This window comes from Zalophus californianus, chromosome 11 (genome assembly GCF_009762305.2).
Source record: "Zalophus californianus isolate mZalCal1 chromosome 11, mZalCal1.pri.v2, whole genome shotgun sequence".
Classification (NCBI taxonomy): domain Eukaryota; kingdom Metazoa; phylum Chordata; class Mammalia; order Carnivora; family Otariidae; genus Zalophus; species Zalophus californianus.
The window spans coordinates 94,875,379-94,899,127 of NC_045605.1; the positions used below are offsets into that span (position 1 = coordinate 94,875,379).

The window sequence follows — 23,749 nt, forward strand, 5'->3', positions numbered from 1 at the left end:
TGCACATCTGCACATTTATGCTGAAAATGGAGTAGTGGTAGAGTAGGAATCCAGGGATCTTGGCGACCGAATATCTGAAATAGAACTTTGTTTCTCAACAGTGAAACTCAACAGTGAAACTCAACTCCTTTACTGGAGTTTCTTCGAGCATCGCACATGAAATATCTGTATTTATTTCTGTATCTAGGTAGATAGATAGTCTCTCTTATATTATCTGTGTACACCGAGAACCATGCATTCATATCACCATCTGCAAATCCACCCAGCACCACAGGAACATGCTGGTTTTCTCCCTTTGCATATTTGTAACTCCATTCTCTGACAGTGAGAAATCTGGCTCCCATTTATCCTCAGTATTTTTACTTATTTGCTCAACCCTCTTGCACTGTGTTGCCCCTGCCTCCATCACCCCCACTCAGACTTTGACTCCCCCACATTGTGCTCCTGCTGCTGTATTCTCCCCACTTGCCCCGGCAGATATCCTCTGCAGCCTTCTTGGGTTCCAGCACCCCACACTGGGGTGCCGGTACCATTGCTCTCACCCTCCCCACAACATGGCATCCTTCTCAGCCTGCCCGGGCTCTAACACTCTGTCCTGGGATTCCCACATGCCCTCCTAACCTCACTTGTTCTCCAGCATCCCACTGGGTTGCCATGGCTACTTTTACCCCTGCCCCCCAGTGCCGAAACCTTGGGTACCCTTTCAGGGCTCTCATACCCTGCATGGGGCCACCTCCCAGATCTTTCCCAAGTAGAATCCTCCACCCTAGAAAGGCGTCAGCACTCCGGGTGGGCCATTTCTGTCCCCACCCATGCCATGCAGTACCACTCTTTTCTCTCTAGAACTCCAACACTCTGCACCCTTCTGCATGGACACCCTTTTGGGTACTGGCGTGTCTGTTTTTAATTCTAGACAGCGTAGAGCATTGCCAGTTTTATGGTTGCTCTACTTAAACAGAAAGTTTCCAGAAACATCCAGCAAATACCAGTGCCCCATGAGATCCATCATAGAACCAATGTCTTAGGAATTGGAAAGACCTTTCTTTAAAGGTCATTCAGCCCTAACTTGATGCATGGCTGATTTCATTATAACTCGTTAATGAGAAGTTTTCTGATTTGAAATAAAAAAAAACAAACCCAGTCTATTTGATTTCCAGATAGCTTTCATTGTTAAGGTGGTTTTAAACCCTGCTTGTCTTGTGAGTTTGTCTATAAGTCTTTCTCTTGTTTAAACAGACAAGTTTGATTACAGAAATACTTTGAAGAGAGATGGTATTCGCTTCGAGATGATCTGCAAGTGCTCTTATGTGTGATCTTTCCATCACCAAGTCATCCCTCTGTAAATTAATGCTTTTACATAAGAAAAATTATTGAGGGGCGTCTGGGTGGCTCAGTCGTTAAGCGTCTGCCTTCAGCTCAGGTCATGATCCCAGGGTCCTGGGATCGAGCCCCACATCGGGCTCCCTGCTCCGTGGGAAGCCTGCTTCTCCCTCCCACACTCCCCCTGCTTGTGTTCCCTCTCTCGCTGTGTCTCTCTCTGTCAAATAAATAAAAAATAAAATATTATAAAAAAAAAAAGAAAAATTATTGAGGCTCAGGGCTGGGAATAGAATCCCAGAGTCTGTTTCAGTGTCTAGAAGGACTACTTTTAGCTATAAATATTCAGCATATTGTTCAGTAAATTGTAACTTAGGGAGAGGTTGCCCAGGATGAGAGGAACCCATCTGTACAGCTGATCCAAACTGACTCCCCGATGGGTTGCTACTCCATGTCTTTCTTATCTCCACTTACCTTTACCCTGTGGTCTGGGTCTGAATGACCATCAGGGACAGCTCTATCAAACAGACCTTTCTGTGGTGGGAGACCATCTGTATTTCTGCTGTTGGGTATCCCCTGGCCACATATGGCCAATGAGAATTTGAAATGTGGCTGGTGTGACAGAGGAACTGAATTTTAAGTTTAATTTAAATGGTTTCATGTGGCTACTTGCTGTTAGACAGTGAGGTTTGAGGGAGGGTGCGCATCCCTTTCTTTCTTAACTGATGGGGAAGTACCTTTTGCTTGTAGTTCAGTCACTTAAAGGAATTACCAGAAGAAAGGGTCTTGAGGATTTGAAGGCCATCTGGCTGTGGGGTATGTTGCTGTGTTTTCTGGAGTTTCTGTAGCTGAGCTGGCTGGAAAGGGGAGCATTACCCGTCTCCACTCATTGTTCTGTGTGTTTGGGACTTGAAGCTTAGTGCTGAATAAACCGTGATGACCTTTTCAGTCAGAGAATGGATGTTCTTTGGCTATGGATGTATGGGTAAGGTGATGTTCACCAGCTAAACCTCCAAATGTCTAAGAAACTAAAAAATAACAACAAAAAAAATTACCGTTCCTTTCTCCCAAGGCAAGAAGAAGGAAGAGAGAGAGAGACGGGGGTCACAAGAGTATAGGTTTTGGTCCTTTCTTATGTGCAGACTCGTATCAGCTTGTCTGATGGCATTAACTTTCCCTGGTGCAGACCAGTGCGGGGTAGATTCCTGTGAGCACTGCTTCTAGGTCTGATGGGTGTTTCACTTCTTCCTGGAAGCTGCTTTATATTACTCATTTCTTTGATGGTGATTGCTAGTGGTCCCTCAGCCTGTGTAGTGTTTATGCACTGTGACCTCTCCGCCCTGTGCGGATCTTGCCTTCCAGGGGAGAGTTACTTACCATCTGGTCTCCCCCAGAACTCCCCCTCGACTTCTGGCTTACTAACTTTGTGTTCGTGTGTTTGTCTGGTGGAGATCTAAATGGTACTAGACCCATGGAAATCCTTTCTTCACTCCATTTTCTCTTAGACATCCTTGCTATCCAGATGTGAAGACTGGTTCCCTCCTTTGGTGAAGATAGTTTTTTCCACTCATTGTTCTCAACAGCAGTTCAGTCTTCCTGTGTGCGGGTGGCCTTGAGGATGGGGGGTTCTCTTCCCTGAAGCGTCTCCGTAGCCTGAGGAGGCCATTCAGCAGCCAAAAGCTGTCCTTCACCTCTTCTGGTTTTACCACCAGTACTGCCCATCAGCCAGCTCTCAGTTCCTTTTCAGATTAGACACCTCAGATATAACTAATGGTAACACATTGACGTTTCTTCCAAGTAGTCAGCCAGTTAGTTTCTCTCTTTTTCCACGTGTGCACATACATATTTATAGCTTGCTGTCCAAGCTTGGCATATTACAGGCATTTCCTCCAAACCTGAAGAACTTCTCCCCAATAAAATCTTTAATGATGGCACGTGACTGAGTCATACCTTAGGTTCCTGCGGTGTATAATACTGTAAATCCTGTGCAACGCTGCAGAGCGCGATTTCCCAGAAAATCAAGAGATGCGAAGACTGGTGGGAACGCACTCCCTGCCATAAGTTGAACGTCCGGGTTTGTTGTACCTTGACCAGCGAGCCGGCGGCAATGTTCCAGTCACGCTTTTTGCTCTCTTGCAGGCCCCGGCGGTATTTCCTCCTGTCCTCTCAGATGGCTGTCCACCCCGAGTACAGAGAAGACCTGGAAGCCCTGCAGGCCAGACACGGGGAGTCGGTGTTAGTACTGGATAAATGCACCAACCTCTCAGAGGGTGTCCTCTGGGTGCGTAAGCGCTGCCGTGAGCACCAGGTCTACGATTACCCCCAGGTGCTGCAGGTGAGTGTCTGCCCTTAGCCGCCAGGCTCGGGAGAGGTCCCTTCCTCGAAGTAGCACACACCCCAGCAAAAGGCCTTGTTTCCCACACGCAGCCAGGAGAATTACTCAAGGGGAGAAGTGAACGTAGTCCTGCTCCTTACCAGCCATGTGGGCCTTCAGGTGCGTCGGCGTCGGGCGTCTGCTGTTTGTGCAGAGCTGCTTGGCCTCTCAGTACTCCTGCCCCTTTCAGACATTCGTTACCCTCCAGAATCGCAACTGCGATGGGTTTACGGAGAAGTAACGTGGACAGAGTGGGCAAATGTGTTTTACTTTTACCCCTGTATTCCTAAGCCCGTGCAGAGAAATTTCCTCTTTAAGGTGGCAGCTTGTAGCCTCTGACATGTGGGCCCACGAGGCCGCAGTCAACTTTTGCTGGGAATGGAAGGTTTTTGTTTTTTGTTACTGTTTTGTCTGTTGGTGTTTTGCCACCCTAGGCATGTCCTCCTGTTAGTGTGTCCTTTGCCTGAGTCCTGGGCATGGCACTGTTTCCATACTCGCTGGTAAGAGTAGTCCTTTGGGGGTTATTTTAAGCGTCATAAGCAGGATGCTTGGCATTCCAGGGGCACGGGGGCTAGGAAAGGAGAAAGTGAGTTTTGGTCCCTGAAATATTTAAAATAGTTCAAGGAGAAATAGCAAGGAGCTGGTGTGATTCTTTTTTTTTTTTTTTTTTTTAAATCTCCAAAGAGAACTGGCCCATGCTGAGATTGTTAAAATACTTTCTCTCCGAGAAAGTGCTGCATCGCCTCTGGAATGTCTGACTGATAACAGTGGTGATGTGAGCAGGAGTATTTATAGTAACCTTTGTCTAGACAGGAAAAATGGTTATCAGCGCGTGTGTCCACATCTGGATGCTGACTCTTCAGGGCACGCTAAACTGTCCACCTGCACCTCTAGGCGCCATGACTGATTCTCTTCTTCAGCCCTTGCTGCTTTCTCATGTATCCCTGGAGGAGTTTGGCATATTGAGTTTCTTTACAATTTTTTCTGAACTTTCCTTTTCTTTAGCTGTAAAGATGGAACAGTGGGTTTTTGTTTTTTTTTTTTTATCTTTTTTTTTTCCTCTTGAAGAGGCAAAAACTGGGAAAAACCGAGTGTTAGAGGGTATTTTCTTATTTTTGCTTACCTTTTGCAACTGTTTGTTCTCCTGTACGTCTCTCGTTTTCTGAAACGTTCCCCACATTGACTAGGCTTGAGGGAGGGAAGGGAGAAGAAATTTTTTGAGACTTTGCTTTCTGTTTGATTTATTGTTCTAAGAAAGAACATATCTGCGTGTTTTCAAAGGCACTGCATACATGAAATGAATATCTTCTATGTACAGAGCACACTGCTCGATGCCATGAGGAGTAGAAAGATGAGAGTTGATAGCTTCCCTCTAGGGAGTCCTCTAGGAAGCCTCAAATGCCCAGACAAATAATTCTGCTATGAGGTAGGCTGAGGTAAGCGCTGTAACTGATGCTCAGCCCCTGTGCCACGGTGTGTGTGCATAGTACAGGGCTGGAAGGAACCGGCTGTGGGAAGTCACGTTACTGAGGGCCCAGAGAAGACTTGGACGTTGGCTCTGGACATTCCAGATGCCACCAGTAGCGGCACTGAGGTGACACTGAAGATTGGAAATACCAAGCTTGCAGCCAGGTAAGCTTTTCAGGTTCCCCTGGTGTGAGCTTTTATCTGTTTGCATTTTCCATCAGGATGTCTCAGTAGTGCTTGGCTTCAGCCCTCAGGAGAACTTGATGGTCTACGGCGATCAGAGAATGGGTCAGCAAGACTGGTTTGTGATCCCCTGCCTCTCCTTGTGTTCCTGCAGGAGGGCACGTTCTGTGTGGTCCTTCGTGGTGCTCGGCTGGGCCAGGCGGTACTAAGTGACGTTTTACGCGCTGGCTGTGTCCCAGTTGTCATTGCAGACTCCTATATTTTGCCTTTCTCTGAAGTTCTGGACTGGAAGAGGTGAGTGTTACCTTGTAATAAACTTCACACCAGTGGTTCTGTGTGTATTAGATTTTGAAAGCCCCCTCAGTAACTGTAATGCCTACCTAGGTTTGAGAACTACTGTAGATTGTTTTGCTGTATTTTCCATCAGAAGAGTTAGTTGTTGGCCTAGAGCAGAAGTTCACAAACTGAGGCCTTTGGGCCAAATAAGGGAAGCTGCCAGGTTTTGTAAGTAAGGTTTTCCTGAAACACAGCCACACCCGTTCACTCACATATTGCCCACTGGCTGTGTCTGTGCTGAAATGGCGGAGCTGGGTAGTTGTGACAGGAATGATACGGCCCACAAAGCCCCAAATACGTACTGTCTGGGCTTTTACCAAAGGCGAGAGCAGTGGTTCTCCATTGTAACTGCCCAGTATACTCACCAGAAGGACTTTAAGAAATGCCCGGGCCTTACCCTTGGGAATGCTGCACTTCAGAGCTCCGTGGGTGTGATTTGTAGCCACGGTGGTGAAGTGCTTTGCATGATGTTACTAGCTGGAGGGGGAGTGCCACCATTTGCGTGAAAGCTTAGAGACATTCCTAGGGCACAGAAGGACAAACATGGGTCCCGCTTGGGTATGGCTGTCACTGCTGTAATGGACAGAAGGGCCCTCTGGTCTCATGTTGTTTCATTTCCCTAGGACTTTGGAGGTTAAAGATTATTGAAAATTAGCTCCCTTTGTGTATACCTCTCAAGCTTGACTCTGCCTCAGATACTTAATTATTTTCTCCTCTCCCACCTGTTCTGATATTTCTATTCGTGTCTGATCACCATAGGTATTTGAACAATGCAAGTAGCATTCATTCTTCTGTACATTGATTCATCTCATAGTTATTGGAAAGTCTCCTGTGAATAATGCAGTCTCTGCTCTTAAGGAGGCTGGGGTCTAGTGGGAAACAAACCAAGCATTCTAATAATGTGTGGTAAGTGCCTTGTAGATGCCTGCACAGGGGGCGGTGGAAGCCTAGCACAGAGGGGGAGCCTCATTTGGCCTGAAAGACGAGGCTGTGTAATTCTTTTTATCTTAGAGAAGTGCTGAGCCACCTCCAGTCATTTAAGCATCCATGGAGACATTTGTTGAGGGCCCTTTATTTGTGAGGTACCATTAGGTATGGGGATACAAAGATGATCGGTCAGACCTTGCCTCCAGGAAGCCCCTAGCCTGCGGGTGGAGGACAGACAGGTGAACCAGCAATGACTGGCTACTGCGATGAGATCAGCCGGGCTGGGCGGGTTGGTGGGAGAAGCGTGAGGAGGCGGCGCACACCATTGCCGGCAGTGGAGTTGGTGAGGGCTTCGTGGAGGCAGTGACCCTGAGCCACGGCTGGAAAGATATTCCTGTGAGAATCCAGACCGGCTTGGGTAGTTGTCATTATGGGTAAGTGGTGGAAGGGCTCTGGATTTGGAGCCAGAAGGCCCGGGTTCAGGTAACCAGCTCTGTCACTGGCTAGCTTTGTGATCTTGCCAAATCGTTTCTTTGAGCCTCAGTTTTCCCATCTGTACGGTAGAAATTGTGCACTTATTTAGCAAATATTCACTAAGTGCCAACTCTGTGTGCTAGACAATGTACCAGGTGCTCAGGGGGTGCTGGGGAGTGGAACCAGGCGTGGTTTCCATCCTAACAGAGTAGTCTTGCTGGGGAACGGGTTTCAGATTTTAATAAGTTAATTGGTACAAATAAAATGGGAAACCCTGCTAAATGCCCTGACGGGTGGGTGGTTGCTGAGCCCTCTGTCTCCCTCACCCATGTGTCTGACCTGCGGGCAAGTCCTCACCACTTTCCTCGGCTCTTCCACTGTATTTTGCGACCGTCTCCAGCTGTTCTGCTCCTGTTTTCTGCAGTTTCTTCCAACACATTAGGCAGAATGACCCCATTGGAACGTAATCAGGTCATGCCAGGTCTGCCTAAAACCTTCTAATGGCTTTCTGTCTCAGTTAAAGCCGAGTCCTTACCACAGCCTACCACAGCCTGCAAGGCTCCGTGCGCTTGCTGTTCCCCCGCATCCCCTGTTTATCTCCTGGTTTTCTCCATCTTTGTTACTCCAGCCACGCCGGCCTCCGTGCTATTGCCAGAACATTCCCAGCATGCTGCTTCCTCAGGGCCTTCTGCCTAGAACGCTCTCCCGCAGGTGTTCTCATGGTGCTTAGCCCCGGCCCTTGTCTGATTCAGTCGCTGTTGTAATCCCAGCACCTGGCACGTGATAGAGGCTCCGTAAATACGTGCTGAGTGAGTGAATGGCTTTGAGTAGGGAGCTAAACGAGAAAAGTCCTTGTTCGTTCAGAGCGGGCAGTGAAGTTAAAGAGTATACCAGGGAGCAGGAAGTTCACACCCACAGGCCCCGTGGTGGACAGAGCATGGTTTGCTGGAGCACACGGGTGACGTGGAGGGAGGTGAGGAAACGCAGCAGGCCAGAGAACGAAGGCCTTTGAGAAGGGGGGCCCTGAGGAGAGGATGGGGAGCCACTCGCCGGAGGGAATGCAGGCTGAAGGAGGGTGTGGGTGTTGTTTCTGCTCAGGAGAACGCCCGGGACAGGTCTGTAGAGGTGCTTTGTGTAGAGCGCTGGGTGTATAGAAACTGTTTTGCTGTCTTCTCTAGAGCATCTGTGGTTGTGCCGGAAGAAAAGATACCCGATGTGTACGGTATTTTGCAGAGCATCCCCCAAAGACAGATTGAAGAAATGCAGCGGCAGGTAAGAGGCCAGGCAGCCCTGCTGGGTGGGAGGGGGTGACATGGGTGGTACAGAAGGGTGGCCTGCATGGTGGGGATACACATCGACAGGGCTGACTGAGTGAGCGGGGCTATTTCCTCCGCTAGATCGACTCACCAAACTGGAGAGAGGAAAGCAGACTCAGGTGAGTCGCATCAGATAAGGTTTGAGATAGTAACTATCAGAGATTTAAAAACTCTCCTGAGGTAAGCCTCTTATGTTTTAGGGTCATAGCATAGCAGTGTGTTCAGGATGTAGAGCCTTTCTGGATGGCTATTCCCACAGCAGGTGATAGTTGTCGTGACTAAGGCAGCTCAGGAAGAAGGGACATCTCAGGGTGATGCTTCTGAGTAGCTGTTGACCAGGAGAATGTTGTCATATTAGCTGGCCTAGGTTCCCGGTTCCAGCGGCCTCCCTCACTGAGCGGTGCTCCCTTTCCCCTGGAGCAGGTACCACACCCCTGCCTCACTGTCCGGTGTCTCTTCCACCTTCTGATACCCCTTCCCCTGGGCTGTTCTCCACGGTCTGCAGCATGCCACTCGGGGCCTCAGGTAGTCCTGCTTCTCTTTCTTTTCTCTTGCCAGAGAGAAATTTAGTTGGGCCGAAATGTTAATAAGCAAGATAAAAAAAAAAAAAAAAAACTACGCCACATTGGTACTATGCTTGCTGTTTTTTTTTTTAGTAGATTCTTAAGGTTTTTATTTTTGTCAAAATTGTCATTGTAGGAGATGAGCAGGAGAAAGGGTTGGAGGGTTCTCAGCATTAAGTCCCTCATCTTTGCCCCCACTTGGGGTTCCGCAGCGGACGGCCTCGGGTTTTTCTCAGGTGATTTTCCTCAGCGGCTGCTTGGGCCCAGAGAGTCAGCCCCCACGTCTCGTTCTGCTTTTCAGCTTCTGCATTTTGTTGCTTCAGCTCGTCTCCCATCTTCTTGATCTTAGAGTGACTATGCCTTCATTTTTAAAAATTTGTCATAATTGTCATTTTAGGGTTTTAGGAAGCAGGGAGAATTAGCGGACGTGTGGATCCACCACTTTCTTACTTTAAACCACGGAGATGGCCGTGTCATGCAGTACCGGCCGTGCAGGCGCTGACCTCAGACTGCCTGTGCCCATGCCGTCTCGGCCGGGCACCAACTACCCGTGGCCAAGGCTTTGCCTTCTCTGGACCTCAGTGACCTCACTGGTAACACATGTGGGCGTTGTGATTGGGGAGAACAAATCACGGGGGCGCCTGGGTGGCTCAGTTGGTTAAGTGCCTGACTTTGCCTCAGGTCATGGCCCAGGGTCCTGGGATCGAGCCCCTTGTCCGGCTCCCTGCTCAGCGGGGCATCTGCTTCTCCCTCTCTGTGCTGTCGTCCTCTCCCTCTGTGTGCACGCTCTCTCTCTCTCTCTCTCTCAAATAAAATCTTAAAAACAAAACAAATCCCTGTTGGATTTTAGCCTCCATTGTTTTTTTCAGGGCTCTTTGTGTTCATTTTAAGTGTTTGGGCTTCTCAGTCATCACTTCACCACTCAACTCATCTGAGTTTCAGTCAGTTAGAAAATCTGTCTGGAGATCTCTAGATTCTTCATCTCAACCTATGGTTCTTACAAGTCGTATAGAAGAAAATGTTCCTTTTCACAGAAATGTTCCTTTTCACAGAAGAGTCCTGGTGTGTGAGCTCTGGGTGTTTCTTTTATGGCCATCTTGATTTATTAACTAAGTAGGGTGTCATCTGCCAAATCAGATACCATCTTAAGATTCCAGTCTGACAAGGCCAAGTAAAAACCCAGCACCATCCTGTAGGGAAAAAGAATCATTGGGTTTTCGGAGCCAAGCTCCCACGCTAGCTTATGGAACACCACTGTTGCCCAGAGCAGGCTGGGGAACCATGGGGCTGAGGTAGGCGCAGCTGGTCATTTCTGAGCCCGGGCTCCGAATTGTAGAACTGTTGAGATAGAATGAATAGAGGTCATTAAAAATAGAGTACTTTGAGGTTATTTGGGTTCAAAGAGATATACTTGGAGTCAAAAGACTTGGATATGAGCCCAGTCTCTGTCCTCTGAGTTATACGACAGTGATAAGTCACCAAAGCTCACTGGGCTTTCATTTCCACCTTGATGAAATGACGGGGATGGCTAGATCCTTTTTCATGCTCCATTCAGCTGTTTAAAACGTCTGTGAACCTCTTGTTCTTAGCAAGAATATCACCGTCCTTGACAATATGAATGGCCCAGTGGCCATCTCTTCTCTGCTGCACGCCTCTAGGCCCGAGGGCCAGTCACTTCTTCGGGTGGTGAGTGCCCCACATTGTGTCAACTTGGACAGAAAGGCAGTCTTGGCACTTCCCTGCCTCCTTTTCCAAGTCTTCCTTTGGCTTTCTTGTGTGCCTTTTCTCTACTGCTTTCAGACCTTCTAAAGCAGTCCACTGCAATGCCTCGTGGAGTCCTGCTCCCCTTTCCCTGAATATTCTGTATGCCCAAAATGACCTCTTCTCCCAATCTCAGATTTCTAGACTGATCTCAACCAAAAGTGAGATTACCTGGTTGAACTAATTCCCACAGAGGTATAAGGATGACCAGGTTCAGCTGATAGATGCCAATAGCACACCCTTTTCCCAAGGTGTGATAACCAGAAAAGTCCCTAGATATTGTTAACTGTCCGGTTTTGGGGCAACATTGCTTTGATTGGGAACCACCGTCCTATTGATAGTGAAGTTCTCTTCTAAGATTAGAGAGAGTTTTTTTGTTCTATAGGATTCTTTGCAGAATCTGCTTATCATTTTGCCCTTTGGTTAACCCATCGATTTAACCTGACCTTGGCAGGAGTGGCTGAAAAAATAGTACACACTTGGTTCTGGAAAGTTTTTACACCTTAGTGAATTCTTTTTAGGGGGGTCAGATTTGGATCTTTTTGTAAGACAGGTATAAACTTCTAGGGAAATCCTGTTGTATCAGTAGTTGGTGCCTTAGGGCCCCTGGTTGATAGGTCAGAATGAGCTGAGCCTGAGCAACAGTCAAATTTCTTGCTCAGTGGCTGAAAACTAGCTTGAGAAGCTGCAGGGACGATTGCAGCCAGCAGAGGTCTCCATCCACTTTTAAGTGACTCCTTTTCCTTTGGACCCTGTCAGTGTTTCCAAGAAATCCGAAGGTGCTTCTTACTGGCATTGTCCTCGTAGTCAGTCTCCAGAGACTATTTCTTTCAGATGAGGAAGAAATAGTGCTGAGCACAGGATTTTTGCTGTCTGTAGATGGAAGAGAGCTATGTTTCTGAATTGACCCCAGTGGAGTGGGGGTGCAATCTTGGTGATGGAAATACTGTAGTGACATTTTGCAGCTTAGAGCTCGGGATGAGGGAGGCTGCAGTGTGACTGGTGAGGACCCCGGTGAAAGTCTTCATCATGACTTGAGCAGTAGGATGCACCAAGGGAGAGAGACTTTGCCTGACAAGGAAAAGTAGGTAAATTTGCCTCCTGACCTTAGACGTGATGTCGAAGCAGCCCTAAAGTTAAGTACAAGGCTAGAGCCTAAAGACAGTAAGTTATCTACTCCTCAAAGCTGACGAGAATATTGGACAAGCTGGGGGTGGGGAGAGCTTAAAAGTTTTCTTTGTGGGTAAATTAAAAACCAGTTCCTTCAATTAGTAGAGGGTGAGAGTTAACAGTATAAAGCCAACTTATCACTTGCCCTTATATCATCCCACGAGCTAAATTAACTAGTTAACTTAGTGAAGCCCTAATTAAGTGTTGTTTTTTCAAGGGTTTCGAGATAGCGCGAGATAGTAATAAATCTATGATCCCCACTCCAGAGGCCTAATCGTTACCTTGGCGATGTGTGGGTATAAGCACAGAGAAAGGTGGGAAAATCGTGCACATTTTCCAGAGTACATTAGGGATCTGAAATGGAAGGGAAAAGTTATGGGCTAAAGTTGTCAGGGGCAGATTTATTGGGGGGGTAGCACTTGAGGTAGGCCTTAAAGGTGGAGAGCCCTATCAACCACCTTTCTTACACTGGAAGACAGGAAGATATATGCAACTGAATATTCTTCTGTAGTCAGAAGGAACATTCGTATTCCTAGTCTCTCTTGAACGACAAAAGAAAGCAATCTAGGATCCTGGAAGGCTGGGTAGACATGGGACTGTATAGTTGGAAATGTTTGTGTGGATAGGGAGAAAGGCGTAAATGGATCCGCGGTTTATCTGTTGAGTGGAGTTTCCAAACATTCTTTTATTGGTCAGTGGCTCCACCAGCAGTGACCTCTAACCTCAGCCACACTAGGAGGTGGAAGTCAGGAGCCTGCCTTGCCTTTGAACTCTCCTTTGTACTCAATTGACTGGGAGCCTTTGAGGTGGCAGAAATAGTCAGCATCTTCTTTTCTCCCTGGCCTGTAAGCTTGGGTGAGTTAAAATAGTTTCTTTTCAGTCTGTTACACTGACCCATCTCAGTTTACCTTCATATTTTCCTGCTAAGCGTACTGAATATTTGTGCTGCTGAGGAGTACTTGAAGATATAATTGATTAGGAAAAAGACAAAACGCTTCTATTTAAGAAAATAAAACCCCAGGCATGTGGCACCCGCACCGACCAGGACTATAGTTAGGCTTCACTGTGATAAAGCAGAGAGCAGAACAAAACTCAAAAGAGCAAATGTGTGTGTGCATACCAGAGGTCGCGCACTTTGTCCGTGGGTCGGCCCCAAAATCGAGGCTTGTATTTTATTTTACTTACAGGTAATTTCAACACAGTGACTTACCCGGTTTTCATAGAGTAGTTTAAAAGTCACTAATTGGAGGGGCAGAAAGACTATAAGGAAGGGTCTCTGAGATGGGTCATCTGCCAGTTTGGCGTGAATAGCGAAGATGGAAAAGCTGTTTCAAAAATAAAACTCTCAGTACATTGGATATATGGCCGACAGCTTTGCAGGCTTCACTGTATCCTGGGTGCATCATTGTAAGACGGCAGAATTCCTCGATTCAGAGAAGTACGCGTTTGTTTGTTTTTCATATTTTGGCTTTCTGACATCCAAATGAGACTTGCCATCAGTTTGAACATTGAATGTGGTTTCTGTTTTTTCTCCTAAAGCTATTATTGATGAGTTGTCTTAAAATTGAGGAAGTACAGAAATTGCTATTCTTGGTGATGCCCTTGAATCTTTAAGTGAAGGTTTAAATTTTGTTCAGCACATACATATATTTTTAAAATAGTGGCTCTTAAAATAATATACATTATAAAGTTTTTATAATATACTTTTATAAAGTCTGTCCAAGATGTTTGTTTTTACAGACTCTTAAATACAGAGAACAAACTGATGTCAGCAGAGTGGTGGTGGGTGGGGGCATGGGGGAAATAGGTGAAGGGGATTAAGTACACTTATCATGATGAGCCCTGAGTAACGTGTAGAATTCTTGAATAACTGTATCGTACACCTGAAACTACTATAACACTGCATGTTAACTCCACTGGAATTAAAATAAAAAACTTAGTAAAAATGAAAAAAAAAGTTTTTATTTTTAAAAAGTGTTTCATGATTCAGTGAAAGGTGTAAACCCTCAGATGTCTAGAAACCTTGGCAGTCCCGTTCTCTGAAGATTCCCCGTGCGGGTGGCTTGTCTGTCCTGTCCATCGACAGTCCGTGTCCATTTCCCCCTCCCTGCCTCACACCGAGCACAAGGGTTTACCGAGCAAACTCTTTAAACAGAGTAGTGAGATAGGCAGGCAGACGGGTAATCTGAATGTTTTCATGTGAGGACACTGAGGATGAAGGCACGCAAAGTAATCCTCCCAAGACCGCACACCATGTGAGGGACAGACAGGGAGCACACTCTCTTTAGCTGCCCACAACTTTATTCAAATCACAGAGCTGTGTGGCCTGGATTGAGGCAAAAAAATCAGATGAACTTGCCAATAATTCAAGATGACTGATTATTGGATAGTCTTCCCAAAAAAGTGGTCGCTTGAGACATTTAGGGCTAGTTGGATGCATCGCTGGAAATATATTATGAAGAATATGGAAAATATTTCACTTCTGATTTCCAGAATTAATATTGTAATGTCTGTCATTTTTATCCCTCCACCTGTGAAATTGAAAATTTTTTAAATATACTTAAACTGAACTCTCACGGCTTTTTAAAAAATGCCAAATATTCCCTGCCTCCTTTTCTCCCCCCACTCTCTGGCCCCGACAAGTCACTCCAAGCTGTGTTTCCCGATCTCTGCTTTTTTTCATCCTTGCCCTTTCGTACTGCGTTGCTTCCCCAAAACACATTGACTGGATCCCTGCAGTTCTTCCTGTGAAACAGACAACCATGGTTCTGACACAAAGCTGGGCTCTTTGGCCTGTGGGAGAGCCATGGGGATTGAGTGGGATTGCTTTATGGGATATTCTGAATTTCATAATTTCTTTTCAATAGCACTGGATTCTCTGTGTTTGAGTTTTCCTGAATGTGTAAATCCATATTGCGAAAGAGATTGGTTAATGTATATTGTTTAAAGCAGGGTAAAATAAAGACTCATTTAATTGGAACTCTTAAGGAAGAGCATTTTTTATGTGTTCCACTTTTTTTTTTCTCCCCCAACTTTAGTATTAAGAACCTTATTGGAAAAAGACCTTTGCCAAGTATCTGATGGGAAGCCAAGAAAAGCATTTTAATAGAACTGTCTCAGATTTATAGTACACCAGGGCCTGTAAATAAATTTTCCTGTCTTTAAGGTTTGCGCTGATTTGCAGTTACTTTGTATAGCTTCTGAGATTTAAGTCCTCACAGTCCAGATGGAGAGACCATAAAGCTGCTTTCCTTGGCAGCCCTGGCACACCTTGTCCACGGGCAAACAGAAGTGAGTCGTGGGTGGAACCTGGTCTGGAAATGCTCACCTATCTTATTATGGTGCTAGCTTTAATTAGTTCAGTGGCTTTTTCTAGAGCAGCCCACCTAACCTCCAAATGTACGAGAATTAGAGTCTTTAATTTCATAATGCAAACCCATCAAATAAATATGTATCAAGCACCTGCTCTATTCCTGGTATTATACAGGCATATTGAGGGAGACTTTTTTTTAAAAATCAGGGGGAACGACTCAGATCCTATCTTTAAGAAAGGCCCTGAGGCTGCTAGGGAGAGTACTTCCAGTAATACACCCACTACAGGGCCAGAAGTGCTGTCACTCAGTTGTGCTATGGAGAGTCATGAGTAGATCGGAGGTTAAGGGAATCTTCATGGCGGCTAGTCTTGGATAGGAAGATGGGATTCTCTGGGAGGGTACTGACCTCGTGGCTTCTGTGAGAAAGACTTGGCAGGTAGGATGGAGCACAACGAGCAAGGACTTCTGTTTTGTTTTAATTAATTTATTTATTTGTCAGAGAGAGAGAGCACAAGCAGGGGGAGTGGCAGGCAGAGGGAGAAGCAGGCTTCCCGCTGAGCAAGGAGCAGGGTGGGGGACTCCATCCCAAGACCCTAGGACCATGACTTGAGCTGAAGGCAAACACTTAACTGACTGAGCCACTTAGGCATCCCCTAGCAAGGACTTCGAATAGCAGCGGCCAAGAACTTTGTAGAGAAGTAGAAGGCAGGGAAGGTCAGTGACAAGAGGAGAGTAAGGAAATGATGGTTGGTGGAAGGGGAAGGCAGTGTTCATTAAGGAGATTGAGAAACAAAATCAAAGAAGGAACCTTCGAAACTGTTCAACCCTTTCCTCGTATTTTATAAATGACACATAAGCCCTAGAGGTCAGGTGATTTTTTTTTTTTTTTTAAGATTCAATTTATTTATTTATTTGAGAGAGAGAGCGTGCATGTGTGCACACGAGCAGGGGGAGTGGCAAGCAGAGGGAGAAGTGGGCGGGACTGGATCCCAGGACCCTGGGATTGTGACCTGAGCCGAAGGCAGATGCTTAACTGACTGAGCCACCCAGGCGCCCCAAGTTCAGGTGATCTCAAGTATGAAGTGTTAGGGCCAGGGTTGAGCCTGACTGGATCCCAGGTTTCCTAACTACCTGTCTGACTATTTTAGGTGGGGGTGGGGGAGCCCGGACATTGGGTACTGCAGTATTTTCCAGACCAAGGGTCATGATTCGTTAGTTAGATCATGAAGTCAATTCACTGGGTGATGACTGGCATTTTATTTTTTTTAAATGAAATTATATTTCATTTGATATCTGGTAATATTGATACCTGGTAATTGTATTTCATTTGATATCTGGTAATTATATTTCAATTGATATCTGGTAATCAGTTAAGAATATCAGCATATTGCCCAGTAAAGATAAATACTTCCAGAAACCTCTATTTCAGTTATATATGTGGATGAGCAATGAGCTCAGTATAAAATATATTCGTTTCTTAGTCCAGAAAGTTTGAAAAATGTTGGTAGTGGCAAGCACATGGGTTTTTGTTTTGTTTTGTTTTTATTTATTTGACAGAGAGAGACACAGCGAGAGAGGGAACACAAGCAGGGGGGAGTGGGAGAGGGAGAAGCAGGCTTCCTGCTGAGCGGGGAGCCCAACGTGGGGCTCGATCCCAGGATCCTGGAATCATGACCTGAGCCGAAGGCAGACGCTTAACGACTGAGCCACCCAGGCACCTGGGTTTTTGATTTGGAGAGACCTGAGTTCTAAATCCTAAACTGTGCCACAAATCCTCACCTGTGACTATGGGCCAATTACTTAACTTGTTGAAGCTTCCCTTTTCTTATTTCAGACCTGGGGCTAGTGACACTGTGGAGCAGTTGTATTGATTACATGAAATCATGAAAGCATCTGGGTTCTGGTCTGCCTGCTCCATGCTGGCAGTCATTTGGGATTGCTCTGCTTGGGTTTGGGTTTGAATATTGGAAGGAGCCTTCCGTTATGGAGTTTGGTCTTAAGGAACCACCGTGAGTTACCAACATGGATATATTATACATTTGCTTCTGGGCTTGGAAACTTGAAACAGAATTTATTCCTGTGGGTCTGGTGTACTTTCTACATCTTGGCATGGAAGGCAGTTCACCTCTCTGTTTTTCTGTTAGGATCCAAATGGCTGATTAAAATCAGTGGTTTTCGGGGCGCCTGGGTGGCTCGGTCCTTAAGCATCTGCCTTCGGCTCAGGTCATGATCCCAGGGTCCTGGGATCGAGCCCTGCATCGGGCTCCCTGCTCCGCGGGAAGCCTGCTTCTCCCTCTCCTACTCCCCCTGCTTGTGTTCCCTCTCTCTGTGTCTCTCTCTGTCAAATAAATAAATAAGTGGTTCTCTAGCTGGCCTTTAAAAAAAAAAATTCATTGGCGCGTTTGGATAAAGCACTATTACTTTTTCTTCTTTCCAGTGAGAAAAAAATTTTGTACTGAGTTTTTTTTCCCTCTTCAGATGTGTTCTCTGCCAAATGATGATTTTACTCATTTTTTTGAACTGAAAAATTAAAAAAGAAATGAACTTGAAGAGAAGAGTTATGATCAGAATTGACGCTGGGGTGGTGAAGGGTTGAAGAACTTGAGTTCACTGGGTAAGAACTAAAAATAAAGGGAATTTTTATGAGCGTTTAAGAGGACCGGCCAGATAGCTTTTAGAAATAGCTGTTGTTCCCATCCCACTGAAAAGAGACTGAGTTCTGTTCTATTTCCCAGTACTTTCTGCCTCTTCCTTTTTCCTCTCCTCCTCCTGCTACCTCTGCCTCCCTCCCCCCATTCCTTTCTGGCCAGCTCCATCCCAGATTTAAAATCACGCTGGGGAGCGGGGACGGGAGCTTCATCCCCGAGATGATGTGGGCCAGGGGCTAAAACACTGCCATAAATCTGTAGCTCATTTTAATGCCACGTTAAACCAGTGTGAGCGGCTGGTTTCCGTGGCCCCTGCCCTGTTTCTTTATGGGCGTCTTTGGCTCTTCTTTCTAAAGAGGCCCCGCGGAGTCATTTTAAAGTTCTTATCAGTTTGCTGACAGCTATATGGGTCTTTCTGCCGAGTCCAGGAGCTCAGGCAGGCGTGTGAAACTTCTGATATTAAAATTGAAGAAAAATGCCAGGCAGGAGGGATTGGGTGGCGTGGCCGTGATTTGGAGGTCAAAGACTAGCGAGCTCATTAACCTGTGCAGGTCCAGAACCCTGCCCTTGGCCGGATGAGTCGGTCTGTTGGTGGAGGCAGCCATTTTATCCCTCTATTAGAAAGTGCCATTCCACGGGCAGTTTGTGCTTTTGAGCTTCAGCAAGTGAGTTGGGCAGCCCCGAAGGGCTAGGGGAGCCAGGCTTACCATGTACCTGTTTTCTAAAGGCCGCCCGACTGACTGGGCCTCTGCTCGCACGTCATTGTCCGCTCTGGCTTGCCGTGTCTTTGCCCACAGCATCACTTACCAAATTTAAAGGGACTCTCCTCAGTCTGCTTTGCTGCCCCTTTTAGACCAGATTGCTAACCCCCAGTAATCCTCCCAGAGTGCTTCATGGAAACGCCAGGCCCTCTATAAATGTCAGCCTGCGATGCCTGGCCCTTTTTACCCTCTCACTTACAGAGAAGTGGACTGGAAGCTGCTCCTCCCTCTTCCCTACCACTTTTCCTTTCTTTCTTTGCTGGAAAACTCCCGCAGCAGACAGCTGAGGGGAAGGAAAAACCATTACCTGGATCAAGGCCAGCAGCTTGATGGGAGCTTCAGAATCTCTGGCATCTCCAGACCAGAATGTTTTTCCAGGCATTTCAAAAGGTGCACCCCTGCCCTCCTTCTCCTTTCAGCCTTGAGTTCCAGAGTGGATGGAATATGCCCTCAGGATGTGCTTTCTATCTGCCTGCTCTTCTCCTAACTGAAGCCTTTAGGAAGACATTAGTAGAGATAAGCAAAACCCAATGGATATGTATTTTTTTTAAGGATTTTATTTATTCATTTGAGAGAGAGAATGAGAGAGAGAAAGCACATGAGGGGGGGAGGGTCAGAGGGAGAAACAGACTCCCTGCTGAGCAGGGAGCCTGATGCGGGACTCGATCCAGGGACTCCAGGATCATGACCTGAGCCGAAGGCAGTCGCCTAACCAACTGAGCCACCCAGGCGCCCCTGGATATGTATTTTTAAGTGCTGTGTACCGTTTTGGCACCAAACACGTTATTTTTCCCTTTTCAGATAGTTTTGGACATGAGCAGTTTTGCAAGTGTGTTCAATTTAAAATAGCCATTTAACTTGAGGTTGAGGCAAAAGCAAGGAATTTTTGTAGTTAGTCAAATTATATGGCTGTTGATCTAGGATTAATGATTTTCATTGAGTGAACAGTAAAAATATACTGGTTTGTTTTATTGCTCATGTAGCTCCTGTGGGGAGAGTAATTAGGTATAAAAACCAAACGAGCAATAAAACAAAATAAAATGTCCCAAACTCCAAAGCGGTAGAACTACTTTTTTATACATTTTTTGGGGGGACTAAATTGATATCTGGTAATCAGTTAAGAAGTTTAACAAACTGGATATTATTGTTTATGGTGTAATTTTAACAAACTTACTGAAAATATGTAAGTTATGAAACTAAGTTACATAAAAATAACTTGAGTGTATTGGAAGTTCTCCGTAAATACGTGATTATGAACAATCATTGCACAGCCTTTTCATGATAGGATGGTCAGTTTCCTCTTTGGGCGTTAGTTGGAGAGCTGTCTCTAGAGTTAACATGGGTTAATCCCTTTTAATGAGTCCCCAGTATGGGACATTACTTCAGGAAATGGCCTCTCTAATAAAAGTGTTAAATATTAATTTGCAGCCTATATAAGAATTGTCTGACTCTTTGGGGCTGGTTTCCCACAGAGTGGGACTATTTGGAAGCATTTCTGAGAAATAATTGCTCATTACGGGAAACCCAGTGCAGCTTTTGTAAATTTGTTATATACTTACAACATATCTAGGTTTGTTTACAAAACAATAACCTGTCAATTATCAAGTATTGTTATGTTTGGTAAAGAATTTACTGTATTCAGGATTTAAGTGATCCGTAGGATTTCTGTCTATAAATGTTAATATAAGTTATTATATATTTATGTATATGTATATTCTGTCTACCTCAGCATTGTGGATGTTGAAAAGGATTTAGGGTTGCATAATGAGTTTTGGCCTGGCATAGTTTTTGGCTTTATAATAGCACAATTAATCTTATAATCCCATGCTGTTCTCCTTGGGAAGATTTTTGTAAGACTACAATCACATATATTTATTTCATGCTAAATCAGATCAGGATTGGTACAGATGTAGGTCCATGTGAACCATTTCTGGCAATATGGTTATCTCTGTCCTTGTAACTTAAGACTAATTTGTTATATTTCAAGGTGTACTTCCCATTTTGATGAGGACTTTAATAGGACAGCAGTTCGTTTGTGATCTTTCAGATTCTAATACTTTTCATTTAAATATTTCAGATATTTGAAGTACATATGTATATTGAAGTATTTTTAAATTTCAGGTTAATTTGAGCAGGTCTTGATGATCTTATTATGTATCAAAGATCTTTGAGTGTTTCTTTTTGTTCTAAGCTGGAGACTGAGGGTTGAGTTTAGCAGTGAGTGAGGCATTTTGACATTTGACCAGAATGGGAAGACCTAGAAGCTGGCGACACGTCTGAATGACACGCTCATGGATTGTGGGGCAGTGTGTAGGGAGCAGTGGACCCGAGTGGCTTCCCTGGAGCCTCGAATAACCATAGATCCGTATTCCCCTCCACATCTCTGCCTAGCAAGTTGTAGGTAACTTTGAATATGATGCAACAGCAAGCATAATCTTTGGAAGTCTTTTTGGTATAACCTGCAGATTGGAAACTATAGAGTAGAAAGATTTTCACTGTTTCATCAGCTACCATAGTAATTTTTCACTGTGAGGTAAGGGAAGGATCTGAATTCCCGGTGGAGATTTTCAGACTTCGCATACCTCTCCCACTCCCACTCAGTTCTTAACCGCTTTCTGGCATGGGGTGGTGGGGGGGGGCGTGGAGGTGGGGAACAGGGACATGGATTTCTCTCGAGAGTCCCTGCTATGATGAACTTCAGCTACTCTTACGCAGGGGTGTATATCATCCTTCAGGTGAGAAGGGGCAGGAGGAAAAATTGAGGACTACCGACATAGCGAGTGTAGCTATTTCAATCTTCCCCCCTGTTCAGAGTCCCAATTTGGAAAATGTACATTGGGGTTTCCATTCAGGATCAATAGGAGAGCTTGTCTTAATAACCCTTAATCAGAAGATGGAGCTTTCCAGCAGCAAGCGGCTTTAGAGGCCTCGTGCCCTGGTCAGGTGGAACAGTGATAAACAGCTTTGAACCCACACTCTTCTCAGTTTCTCTTTTTCTGGGAATGTGTTGGCACAGCGGAAGGACTCCCATGTGACCTGTCTGTTGAGTTAGTATCCACAGCCAAAAAAGAAGAACCCGCCAAAGAAGATCTCCCTAGTTTTCTCTAGTTGGATTGTCAGGATGTGGGGAACAGGACCGAGGGGAGATCACCGCCTGAAATAAGCCTTCACGTCTGTCCCCTCGGTCCCTTCGCATCCTGTCTTCGTGTGTGTCTTAATGAAAGGGGCAGGCCTTTCCAGTGCGCCTGGTTGGAGTGAGGCGTGCTTTACATTTGCCTTCTCTAATCCCACAAACTTACGTTTTAGCATAGCAGACACGGGAAATCTCACCCCAGGCAGATTCTTGTACAAGTAATTGGCCCGTGTTGCCTTCTTATTTATTTTTGGTGACAGCTCTTGATTAAAGTTTTCCAATCTACCTTTTAGCTGTTTTATGGAAGCAGCTGAGAGAGAGAACTGGTGAGCTGCTAATCATGAAAGAAGCTCCCTGATCTGACCTAGGGAATTAGGGATTCAGAGGTGTGGGTAGCTCAGCAGACTGGGCACAGCAGAAATGAATCTCTAGTCTCTTTGCTGAGAAGGTTTGACCAAGCACTGTTTTATTGGTCAGTGGCTCCTGCTTTAGTAACCTTTCACCCTTATGGCTCTTGGAGGTACAAGCCACTGGCCGGCCTTGCCTTTGAACTCCTCATGGCTCCCTGCCGCCTCAAAGGCTCCCAGTCAGAGGCTTGTGTTTTGCTTGGGATTGCTCCTCGCAGCAGGGCGTCAGCAGTTGGGAAAACTGATCCACCCTTAGAACATTGATATATTTGAAGGTGATACCCCTGAGACTTGAAACCTATGGCTTTCTATTTCAGGAGCTGTCTGTCATACGTCAAGAGACATGACTCAGACTACCCCTTTTTCTTCCTGGATCCCTTCTTGTTTCCCATAGGATAGGCGATCATAACATGCAAGCATTCCCTACAAGTATTCACCAAGTTTTCCCCCTACCATCAAGCTCTTTTACCCCTTTTTCTTCCAACTTGCTCCAAGTAGCATTTATTTGGAAAGAATTTTTCTTTTAAATTGCGCTAAAACATGGAAATCAGAGCTGTCTTTGGTGCCTGGGGTCATAATTAATGGTGCAGATGGCATAGTACAAGCGTCACAGGGCTCAAATGTTCAGTCTTTGCTGCCAGATCTCGTGAGGCCTACTTGTGAGACAGCTCAGCTACACTCTTCACTGTCTTCTTGATCCCATTCGACCTTCAGGGGAAACTAGATCTTGCAAGGAGACGTAGAGTGTGGGTCACCCTCCCACATCTGCTTGGCTTCTTATTTGAGGAACAGGAGTAAAAGCTTTGATATTGAGAGGCAAATGCAGGGACCCATGGATATTAGATGATTTCAATATAGCTTCTTCGGCGAGAAATCAAACTTCTCATTCTAAGATGATTGAGTAGAAAGTGTCTCTTCTACTCAAGATGCCCTTAGCCTAAGAAAGGAGCAAATGATCTCTCTTGAGGTCCCCTGCTTTTCTAGAATTCAAATAGAATATTACTGACAATCGTTTGCAGGGAGGACCCTTTGGTAAGGTCTTCTTCTGCCTCAGCGCAAAGACTGGGTGTTTAGCAGGTACTGAGGCCTTAGAAGATCCGGGCCTCATTTTACCACTGTCCTGTTCTGTGGTCGTGAGTATGGTCAAGAGCTTACATTTCCCGGTAGGCAAAGGGAAGGGGAGCATTTTTATGTTAACACATGTGTGTTTGGCACTGTATTAGGAACTTCCTTCTGAAAATCTGATGAGGTACCTGTTATTCTTCTCATTTTAATAAAGAAGGAAGGCAAACCTTGGAGGCTAGTAGACGGCCTGAGCTTACACGGCAGATGTGGCAGATTTGGGCTTGGGAAGAATTTGTGGCATGTGATTGAAAAGTATGTGAAGTTTATTTACAAAGCTCTAATGTTCTTTGTTTAAAGCACCCTTCGAACTCTTATAATAATCTAAAATACTTACTTATCAGATGCCCATGTTGGGTAAGATACTGCACGTGGCTCTGAGCTGTACCCGCTGTGGCACCTGCCCTGGGGCGGCCAGCAGTCCTGAGGGGAAGGTCTGTCATGTCTGTTGATGTCTATGTTAGTTTGCTGCGGCT

At 45.6% G+C, this 23,749-nt stretch overlaps 1 protein-coding gene across 3 annotated transcripts in view; it reads left to right on the forward strand.

Annotated features, from left to right (window-relative positions):
• Positions 1-23,749, forward strand: part of EXT2 (exostosin glycosyltransferase 2) — a 132,931-nt gene that overhangs the window by 24,459 nt on the left and 84,723 nt on the right. For all 3 annotated transcript variants that reach the window (XM_027579891.2, XM_027579890.2, XM_027579889.2), the window contains 3 exons: positions 3,457-3,652; positions 5,496-5,635; positions 8,257-8,350. In XM_027579891.2, the coding sequence (XP_027435692.1) occupies positions 3,457-3,652; positions 5,496-5,635; positions 8,257-8,350 (430 nt within the window). The remainder of the gene's footprint in view (positions 1-3,456; positions 3,653-5,495; positions 5,636-8,256; positions 8,351-23,749) is intronic.